Source organism: Seriola lalandi, unplaced genomic scaffold (assembly GCF_002814215.2).
Source record: "Seriola lalandi dorsalis isolate HSWRI2012SDOR001 ecotype SW California unplaced genomic scaffold, Sedor1 jcf7180002054929, whole genome shotgun sequence".
In the NCBI taxonomy this organism is placed as follows: domain Eukaryota; kingdom Metazoa; phylum Chordata; class Actinopteri; order Carangiformes; family Carangidae; genus Seriola; species Seriola lalandi.
The window spans coordinates 1,500,956-1,512,400 of record NW_019525481.1 but is presented as its reverse complement, the minus strand read 5'-3'; the positions used below and the strand labels follow the sequence as shown (position 1 = coordinate 1,512,400).

The following is an 11,445-nucleotide window of genomic DNA, read 5'->3' as shown; positions in this document are numbered from 1 at the left end:
TGCTGAAGTACAGCCTGATGCTGCCACCAGCACGCTTCAGTGTTGGGATGGTATCAGGCAGGTGATGAGCGGTGCCTGGTTTCCTCCAGACATGACGCTCACATTTGAGGCCAAACAGTTCAATCTTAGTTTCATCAGACCAGAGAATCCTGTTTCTCAGTCTCAATTTTTTGAATTGATTTTTTTTGCAAACTCCAAGAAGCGTTCATGCGCTTGTCACTGAGGAGGAGAGGCTTCAGTCTGGCCACTCTGCCATAAAATACAGATTGATTGAGTGCTGGGGGTGACGGTTGTCCTTCTGTAAGTTTCTCCCATCTCCACACTGGCTCTCTGCAGCTCAGACAGAGTGACCATCAGGTTCTTTGGCACCTCTCTTACCAAGGCTCTAACTGTAGGAAGAGTCCTTTGCTCAAAACTTCTGGTGTAAAAACTTCTAAAATTCAGTTTTTTGCTCTCGTCCTGTGATCCTGAGAGTAGACTGATGAGTGAAAAAATGAATGTAAATGATTTGGCATAAGGCTGCAACTGAAAATGTGAAAAAAAATGAAGAATACTTTCTGAATGCGCTGTACTGTATGAACAAGAGGAATAATTACCGCAACTATGCAAAATGCACTGTAATTACTGGTGCCATTATGTGCAATTACGAAAGACCAAAACATTTAACTGTCTACTCCTAAAACACACAACCAGAATCTTAAACTGAGAACAAAATGTCTATGAAAAGCCACTCGAACAAGCTCGTGTCAAAGTGATCACAATGAGATATTGTGTTTTACCCATGAGCTAAAATGTATCGTGTTAAAAATGTTAAAAAGAAGGCAGGTTTTGCCGTTGTGCCTTTCCGATTTGCCATTACTGTCACTATTTGATAAAGAAAAAGTGACTATCACTGTAAACACATTGTTAAATAGATAACAACACATCATCAGTTCAGTCTCATTGAGTATCCTCTGACTCAATCTCAAACTGTAAAATATCAGTGCCCTACAGAAATGTCAGACACAGTTATGAGGCCGCCATTGTACTGTAGTCGAATGTTAATTATTAATAATGGTGGTGCATCATCACATGTCAGTCCTGTGACAAAATATTAGGCTTAAACCAGAGAGAGGTGTGAAAGGAGACGGCCGTCCCCACGTCATAACAGATTAGTCCTCGCACGGCCTGAACCTCCACACACACACACACACACACACACACACACACTCTGCTTCTGTCTGGTAATTTGCTGTTTTCTTACTTCCAGTGGATTTGTGCGTGGGGATTTCTTTAAAAAGCCTTTAAAAAAAAAAAAAAAAAAAAAACTTTTAAAATATTCAGTCTTCCTGAAAATGAATAATTTGACGCGGTTACAGCAGTTTAGGCAAAGCTTTTGTTTCCTCCACCAACAAAGAAGAGTGTTTTCACCTCTATGTTAAAGGAAGAACATTTAGCTGAAATTGGAGGGAAGCCAGAGCTATTATACCTCCTTCATAGGCTGATGGCAGAGTCCCAAATGACATTATCTGCTATAATAAAATATAAACTGCATTTTAAGCACATAAGGTACTTAGATGAGAATAAGGAAAAACTAATTTAAGTGGAGAATATAATTAAGTGTGTTGATTGATTACAAACAACTGCACGTGGAGCCATAGTCGGAGTTCTAATGTGAAGACCAGCGTGTTCCTTTTCAACTAGGAAGTGGGAATTTTCTGAGTTCCCAGTTGGAAACTTGAACTGAAACGCCAAGATGGCTGCTCCGCGCATGAACAGTGGTGAAAGCTGTAGCAACTCCTATCTGTGGAAATGTTGCCGTGGTGATTGTATGTGCAAAACCCCTTGTAATGTGTTGTTATCAGGTGGTATTGCTAGCCAGACTGCTGAGGTAAATGCAATGTGAAATTTTACCTGCATATCTTTGATATTGTATGAGGTAGAAATATTCTGCAGAACTTTGCGTTTCGCAAACAAAACTAATAATAAGCATAGATTTATGAATAAGAAGTGCATCTTCTAAATCTCAGGTATTTCTTTTGTAAGAGTTTGTTTCTTTTGAGCATTGCAAAAATACAAATAAATACAAACAATAGAAGTGAATTTGTTCAGTACAGTTTGTTGAAATATGTAGGTGTACAGGCTACAACCAGCTGGGTCTGTGTGACGACTGTACAGTTTATCGCTATATTCAATGCTGTGAGGCATCTTTTTGTACTATTAAATTTCCCAGATCTTTGGTTTCTGACTCACTCCTTGTAAAGGTAACGCATGTTGATAAGCTGCAGGGAGCTGGAGGCAGGTAACTGCTGCACAGGGAGGTCAACCGCTATCAACTGTCAAGCATGTGCCCCATTTACATTAGCTGCACATCCAATTACTCTATCGGGTAAAATGTGTCTCCTTATGGATGCATCAGAGCCCTCGTGAGTGTAATGAAGTGCCACTCCGCTCCGCCTTTTAGAAATTGTAACGACAAAAAAAAATGTCCAAGGTCATTGTGTCGTTTCAGACAGAAAGATCTTGAGATGTCAGAGACGTGGTCTCCTCTTGAAGGTACGTATAATCGATATATTCCACTCTTTATGGTGATGCTATACAAAAACTTTTCCAAGGTGGCTTTTGCGGCTCAGAGGAACTTCCAATTACCTGCCATCGTTTTACTAAGTTGTATGACCCACTTCTGTCTCAAGCGTTCCACCGCAGACAGTTATTGAAAGTGATGGCAGGAAAAAGTCGAAAACCTTCCGCTTTTCCTTAAAGATGACGTACTGTGCTTGTTTCTGAACATGTGTTTAAAAAAAGACATTTCAGAAATGTAAATAAACGTGTCAAAACCCAGTGTAAACGCAACCACGAACAACAAGACATAAATTACTGTCTGAGGTGGTTTGAGGTGAGTTCTAAAGTTCGCTGTCTCCCCGGTCTTTACCTGCCACACTGGTAACTACATCAGGAGGTGGCGTGTGGAAGAAGCTGCTTGCGGGGCCATGCCCTCATAATAATGACTGGCAGTGCAACTACTGAATGAATCTCTAAACAAAACTGTTGCCTCCGTTGTTGTTGATCCATGTGAGTCATCTGCCTGTTGTCGTTAGTAGTTGGTTGTCAGCTTACTTTTAGTTTAGTTTAGTTATCCAGGAACTTGAGGTGGCTAAACACTTCCACTTCTTTTGACTTCCTCAGTTGTTGGCAAACAGTTTTTTAGGTGCATTACCTGCTCTGCCGTCACTGGAGTGTGTTATGACCCAGATTTGCATCTAGCAGGAACAGATGCAAATTGGATTTCTTATCTCACCGATGGAGACGCTCGTGGATTGGTGTGAATGAATATGTATTAAATCATCTGTAGAGATTGTATCTGGATTTGAGACAAATTAAATGACAAGTGATGATCTGATAGATCAAAATGTCCCTCAAATGAATCAAAAGATGGCATTTTGAATGCTGAATGCTTGGTCTATCTCAGTAGTTTTCAAGGCTCCGTGTTACCGGTACACTCTTTTAAATGGATTTTTGACTGAGACTTTTGTTAATGGTTAATAATAACCTCTAGATTTAGCTCCCGTCTTACCTGTCAAAGAGAAAATGCCCCTTGCGTCATTATTTACTTGTGAAATGCCTCCAGTTTCCTCCCCTAAGGTTATTTCTTAGCCGCGTTATTAATCTTAATCTCCTCTGCTACAATCTGCGGTGAAAATACTCCACATTTTTCTTTTTGCAGAAATGCAGCCCTTCTTTTATGGCCAGAATACATCTCGAGACAAATTGGTTTCACAGCCATTAAACTGTACATCAAGTTGGCCCAAATGAATTCAGGATGTTATAACTCAAATTTTTAAACTAGGGCATTACTTAATCAAAGTTGGAATATTGAGTGGATTTAGTAGACTGCCTTTCTTAAGAGTACTCGCCTCTGTTTTTAAACAATAATTTGCTGTTTGTGCTCAGGAAGCTGTGGCTTAGCTCCCGTTTATGCATAATTCTGCTGCCAATTAGTTGCTTATTATTGATAAAGAATAAACAGACTTCATTCATCCATATCAGCCTCTTTTTCTCAGCATCTCCACACGGGTTTCATTACAGAATTGATTTTAAAATTTGAGTGATTACTTGGCTCAGCAATGCATGGCTGCTTACTGCTCGTCTCTTTATGAGTCAGAGGTGCAGCTGTAATTCTATAACATACGGCCTGCAAGTTCCTCCTTCCTTGAAAGTGATATATAAATAAAATGGTATCCTTTTAAACATCAAACTATGTCATGTTTTCTAGTGCAAGCTGCAATGGAGTGTGGGAGCGGAATACAATTCTCATTAATCATAGTAGATGGCCGGTTGTGGTGTCAGCCCATCAGAAATAGAGACAGTACTTTGCATAATGAACATACGTCTTTTAAACCAGTGTTGAGCACAGGGAAAAAGTAAACAACCAAACTTTTTCATCCTTTTTCATTCCTCTGTGGAACTCATTGTGCTTTTTGTCTTCCTGCTTTCTCGCTTTTACAAGTGTTGCAGTTATTGCTGTATCCGGCTAACCACTTAATCCAGATGCAACAGGTCTCGGCGAGTTCTGCGGAGCATGTCAAAAAGCTTATTCTGAGAAATGTGAGGGATGTTGCCTAGCTACATGGATACAACAAACTGAGATCTGGTGCCGGAAAGCATTGAAACCCGCACGTTGACGATGCACTGTATGAATCAGACTGATGACCAGTGACCCAATAATTATAGAACTATGGACCTGAATGAAGGAATGCTGCTAGTTAATTTAACCATATCTCCATGTGGTAGCGGTAACGATAAATATACAGCGCAGTTAGTCGACACTATTCCTGGAGTCAGGTGCACAACAGTCTAGCGTCATTATCATCATCGCTGTAGCCGTGTTATTATTTTATGTAGAAGTGAAACAACTCACTCTGGTGTCAATTACATAATTTCTATATATTTGTGATTTCTACATGATATCATGTTTATTTCATGTAATAAAACCCCCCCAAAAAAATATCTACAGACCAAACAAGTTAGTCTTTGATGATGTCCTTGTGTTACCGCTTCAAAACGTGACCAGGCAATTGTTATGTCCTCAGACTTTTAGTGTAACGATCCATCCCCGGTGTCAGGCTGATACTTAAATGACATGTTTATGTTTTGTCCATCTGTTGTTATTACAGCCAGTTCATTTAGCAGCACTCATGACCGCTAACACACTTACCGTGCTTAGCATCCAGAAATATTTTGTGTTGACTTGCAGTCCCAGGTTAATTCAATAAAACTTCTTCTCCAGCGCTCCTTGGGACCTAGAGGTAAACATTAGCCTCAGCTACGTATTGTGGAAACTGTACCATAATCATATAATATGCAGCTTTGACTGATGGTCAGACATGACCTCATCTTAGTTTACAGTGCACCAATACATAGCTCTGACATGTGTATGCTATAACATTGCCATCATGTCTGAATGTACTATATGATTTTATGGTTTAATTGGCAAGTACCAGCAATCAAAGATTGCAGTGAGTTGAGTAAGAGGTATTATTATGTAAGTGTGATTTATTGTGTGCCTCTCAAGTAAAACAATAAGATCTGTGATACTTGCTACCTGCAGCAGGTAGGTCATCTCTCTTGGAGATGAAAAATGTGCAGTCACATTCACTTTTATAGTAGATTAGCATAAAAATAAGCACCCATTGTATAAAATGTTACTTATTTTAATAGAATTTCCATCTGCCCTTCCCATTTAAACAAGTATTGTAAGAGTTAATGAACACATTATCTTCAGAGCAGACCTTGACTATGAAATTAATTAGACAACATAAAATCCTTATGAGGCATAAAACTCAATTTTACACGTAAATATTGGGTATTGCTCAGCTGAAATCTGGAAAAATGGGTTGCTTAAGGCAATAAATGAATAATGTCACCACTTTTTAGATGCACCGGCGACATTATAACCTCAGGACTTGGGCAGAGTATTCTCACTTATTGAGCTGCCAAATGAGTAAACAAATTAACTTCCGTTACACTTGATGATAAATTGTTAATCTGATGATTTCAAAGGTACTTTTATACACTCTGCTAAGCAGTGATACTCTTTTGGTTTAGCTACATCAAAAACATGTTTACTGAATATTTTATCTGCTCTTCAGATTGTAATATGTTCAAAACCCACAGCCATTAAAAGCATTACTATTGTGCCATAGCGTAATGTACAAGGAAAGAATAAAATACAGAAAAAATATGTATAGCTGAACAAGTCAATACATTTAATGACAAACTTCCTTTGTTTGCGAAAGGGAGCACATACTGTAGGACTGGCTATTTATCTTTTCAGTGTGTTAACATGCACACTTTTAATTTGACTCTTACCAGATTAAGGAAATACTCTCATTTCATGTAACTGATACATTCAGTAAAATTGAAATCGTCTGTGACAACTAACGGAGATACAGGCTACAGTTTGATGATTTTGGACGTGATTCCTCCCAGACAGCAGCGCCAAAATGGGCAGAGAAAACATCAAAATAAAATTTAATGATGTTGGAAATAGTTAAAGGTCAGCGTTCGCTGACACACGACGGGTGGTGAGGTGCACTTACTCCTCTTATGGTCCTTAATACTAAAACTTACATTTCAGAGAACTGAGATCCAAAAATGAGTCTTTTTTAAAAACATATCTTCTGGTAACATCACAACTCTTTAAACATCACAACTTCGTTCACCTTATATGACCTTATTCTAAAAATTATTACTGAAGTCTTGTGACTGTTTTTTTTTCTTCTTTTTTCTCAGAATATAACTGTCTTTATAACTGTATGACTTTTCTTGAAAGTATATGTATATGTCAATTGCTTGTTATAGGACAAAAAAAAGAAAGGATTTCAAGTAACAGAACTTGGCTTCTAATAGTGGGTTATTGTGCTTTTTATATCCATCAAAGCGAACTACAAAAAGAGCCTTTCTCTTATTTTGTGAGGGTAGAAACAACCTCTACATTCTTCCATACAGTATCCCACCTATCATGTAAACGCTACTCCATGTGCTTCATTAAAACTTTCACCTTAATTTGGTTACACGCAGTAACGGGGTTGTTGAGTGCATGTTAACATACCGATTGTGTATTGCCAATACAAATTTACAGAAATTGTAATATTTTAAATTCAACATTTGCTTTGAAGATTCAGTCCCTGAAGTAAAAAAAAAAAAAAAAAAAATAGAAGAAAAAAAAAAAGAAAAAAGTCTAGGGTATAGTGTCAAGATGCGTTTGCTGCTGTGCGATTTTATCGCTCATAATCTGAGTACATATTTGAAGCGAGGAAAGTATGCATCCTGACTGCAGTTCGTAAGCTTACGTGACCTCCTGTTCACATGATTTTCATGTTGAATTGTATGGGTGCCTCAGTGGGACTGGCCTCCTCTGTTTCCTCTTTACGTGGCACATATTCAACCTCTATACTTGACTTAGTATTGTCTTTCCCTCTACTCCAGAGGAATAATATTACAAGACAGAAGAGAACAACTCCGAGGAAAGAGATAAATCCCATGGTTGTTGCGATGATGAGTGTCTTTACATCGAATGGAAACGGAACTGTGGCCCGGGTCACATTGGCACCTTCGTCGCTGGGCTGGTTGGAAATGAAGGCAAATGTCTTGTTTGGTTGGTGGGGCCAATTGGGGGAGTAGCTATGCACAAAAAGGTGAGCAGCTTTGGTGTCATTGCCTGCTGCATTGCTTGCGATGCACGTGTAGGTGCCGTTGTCCTGGATTTGGGCGTAACGCACCTCCAGCGTGCCCTCGTTAGACACAGAAAGTCTTGACCCCGCAGTTTTGGTAGTGATGTATTCCTTCTTGGGGGATAGCCACATTATCACCGGGACTGGATCACCCTCAGCTTGGCAAGCGAAGTAAACCGTAGTTCCTTCATCTACATGGCTTTCTTGAACTTTATAATCCACGATCTTGGATTTCTGGCAGATGAAATAATCAGAGGGGAGGATGTCTGGGAAGTCCTTGAACTCTTTTCCTTGCACAACCTCAGGTGAAGCACACATGGGCTGTTGTCTGTTAAAGTTCAGCCTCCACCGACGGCGGAAGACCCAGAGCAAGCGGCAATCGCATGCCAGTGGGTTGTCATATAAAGCCAGGGTCTCAAGGTTTCCCACAGAGTGAAAGACGGACTCCTCCAAGGTGCTCAGGCTATTGCTGGATACATTGAGTACACGGAGGTGGTTGAGTCCTCGGAAAGAGTAGGGCTCAATGGCCGCTAATCTTCCACCGGCCAAATGAAAAGCCTGGAGCTTCTGTAGGTTGAACAGTTGGTTCCCTTCCACCGTATAAATGGGATTGAAAGACAGATTCAGAAACCGAAGATATCTTAGGTGACTGATGGCTTGGTAGGGGATGATGGTAAGATTACAGTTTGTGATGGACAGTGAAGTGAGGTTGAGTCCAAACAAGCATTTTGGGGTCATGGTGTCCAGGGCAGGCATATGAGAAATCTCCAGAACTCTGAGCCGATACAGCCTCTTAAAGGAGTAATCTCTTACGGCGGTGATGTTGAGATAACGTAATCGAAGTGACAACAGGTTATGCAGATGGCTAAGGGCGTCGGTGGGCACTGAAGCCAGGTTGCATCCCTCAATGTTGAGGCTTTCAAGGTTACTGAGGCCATGAAATGATCGGGGTGAGATGAATACGAGGTCATTGTCGCCAACCTCCAGCGCCCTCAGGTTGTACAGCTCCTGGAACATGTAGTCGAGCAGAATGACAATTTTGTTCTCACTAATATCCAACTGGGTGAGGTTGGTCAGGCCAGTGAACACCCCCAGCTGAATGAGCTTCAGCTGGTTGTTGCGCAAACCTAGAGTTCGGAGGTTCATGAGGTTGCTAAAAGCCCCAGGCTCAATGGTTGAAATTGTGTTTTCATTAAGTTGCAGCTCCTCCAGCTGAGGGTAATTAATGAACTCTTCGGGCCCAAGAGTTTTCAGCCGGTTCTTGCTGAGGTCTAGCAGCCTTGTTTCAGTGGGGATGCCCTCGGGAAGAGCTGCCAGTCTCCGTCGATGGCACACGACTGACCGCTCCTGAGCGTTGCAGTCACATCGGGACGGGCAACCGGTGGTGGAGCCAGAGAGGACAGTGCCCAGCATTAGGATCAGGATGGGCTGCCAGCATGCCACCAAGTAGCTGTGCCCTCCTGCCTCCCCAGACACCATCCTACTGCTTACCTGTGGAGACATAGAAAAAGGTAGAGGTTGGTACAGTGGCTTTGACAGTTGGCAACAACGATACCGTATCATGCACAGAAAAGAAAGAGTTTGTTTCCAAATAAAATATCACATTTTGATTTTTAATGAATGCATAAATAACTGACAATGATGAATGCACAAAATGAGCCAGAAGCTATGTTTGTTTATTTATTTTGTTGACAGATATGTGCAGATGAAGCTCTCCAAATTGTGTCCTGAACTGCTTTCCTTACATTTCATAGAAATATATATTTATAACATCATTGAAATGTTTTCCTGTGATGTTACTGAAGATACTTTACAATAATAGCTCGATGGACCATTGTTGATGAACCATTAATCATCTGATTCTAATGAGTCTTTCCAAGTTGTGGGAACATTTTGGCTCTTTTCTCAACATAACCCACAGTATGAGTTGAATATTAAATATTTAATCATAAAACCTTTTGCAAAATTTATTACTACAACTTAATAACAAAATAACTTTCACGACAAAGTCAGTGGAAATCACAATTTTGCCTCACAAAGATATAGGCTGCCGTTCCCCTTTGTTGTATAAAATTTCATTTTCTCTTCACTTTACTCGAAAGAAATGAAATCAGCCAATCAATAAAAGGGCTTGGTCACACAGTATAACCACCCTGCTGTGCCTCGGACTTCTGAGTGTGCTGAAAACAATTACTGTCAACGTCTGCGACACAATGTCCACGCTCGTAGAAACCATTTTTAATTGGCAGCCAAAAATGCCATTGTACATCTTTAAACGGATCCCCGAAACATTTGCAAACTTAACACATCCCATGCCGCTGCTGTGCTGTTGACCTTGCAGTGATATAAAACAGAGATAGCTGCCAAGTGGTGATAAATGGAGAGAGGGAGATTGTCAGAGGACTTTAAACCCCTATTTGATTTTGACTCAGGGGCACTTTAACTTGCTAAAACCTTCAAGCTCTACTTCTCACATCAATCATGCGATTTAAGTCACAGCTTTATCTGTGGGACACACTCTTAGAAGAGCCCCATGGAAAGTATAAGAGAAATGATGGTGTGGATTGTTTTTTATTGAGACTGGCCTCACCACTGCTTTGTTTGCGTCACGTCCGCTTGGATTGATGTTTTTACTTAGACATTTTTATCTGGACACAAAAACATATAAATGCCTTGAGCTGTAAAAAAAAAACAAAACAAAAACAAAGCCAAACATGAATGTATGTGATAAAACAAACAGCATATCTATGTTACTTTACAACTGGGAAATTAAATTATACATTTTCATTAAATGATTAAACAATAAACAGTGACGTGAATAAATATATCTTTTAATTAAAGACTGAATTCCATAATAAGAGGTTAATACAGTCTCCGTCCAAATGTTGTCAGCATGTTGTTGTGATGTGTTGGATCCGAATGCGGCAGATTCTTCCCGTAACTCATTCGCCCTAAAGTGGTTTTGTAAGAGCGCTTGAAATTATCGGTATCATGCTTTTTTAGAACCTGTTTGGCCGTCGACCGCCTCTGTAGCTTTAAAGAAAAGGATTAAACTTGATGGTGACGATTAGAATGATTCTGCTTTTATCGCTCCGACACAAATTAAAACATCACTCTCGGTAATTTAAAAGTCACGGGACCGAAGCAGCTCACGTCTTGGTCCGAGTCGTTTCCGACGGAACAGTAATTGCTGCTTCCGTTTTCACTTCCTCCAGAACTGTTGATTTCTGTTGGCTGCGTGTGTCAGACATGTTGGGCGTCAGTACAGTGTATATGGGGCGCACTGTCACACTGAAAGTGTCTTCCAGCAGCTTCTTCCCACTCCTTTCTGTCTCTCACTAATTAGGTGAATTTACAAATGCATAGCACGGTTTTTTATTTTTCTTATTATTTTTTTTTCCAATGAGAGGTGAAATGTTAAAAAAGAATTTGGCGCATTATAAAGACAAAAACCTCATACATAGTGTATGCATGAGATCCTTTGTGACAGATGCTAAACCTTGGAGTGAAATGAAATATTACTAAGCTACTGAGCGCTGAAAACGGGCGACATGTTTATCTGTTTGACACGATATGATTTTATATTGTCAAGTCAGGAATATGAAAGAGGATGAGGCTCATTAATGCCATTGCTAATCGCAAACAAGCAAATGCAAATGCAATGGTGATTTTCTTACCAGAGTACCATGCATGATTTATGATTCAGAGTGTAGTAAGGACGGGCGGGCGGGTG

At 40.1% G+C, this 11,445-nt stretch overlaps 1 protein-coding gene across 1 annotated transcript in view; it reads right to left on the bottom strand.

The window, feature by feature from the left end:
- Nucleotides 1-6,222: 6,222 nt before the first annotated feature.
- The window catches only part of lingo1b (leucine rich repeat and Ig domain containing 1b), a 17,746-nt gene continuing 12,523 nt past the window's right edge, over nt 6,223-11,445 (bottom strand). Inside the window, exon 2 of the mRNA XM_023393105.2 lies at nt 6,223-9,203. Coding sequence (XP_023248873.1) covers nt 7,344-9,203 — 1,860 coding nt within the window. The 3' untranslated portion in view covers nt 6,223-7,343. The remainder of the gene's footprint in view (nt 9,204-11,445) is intronic.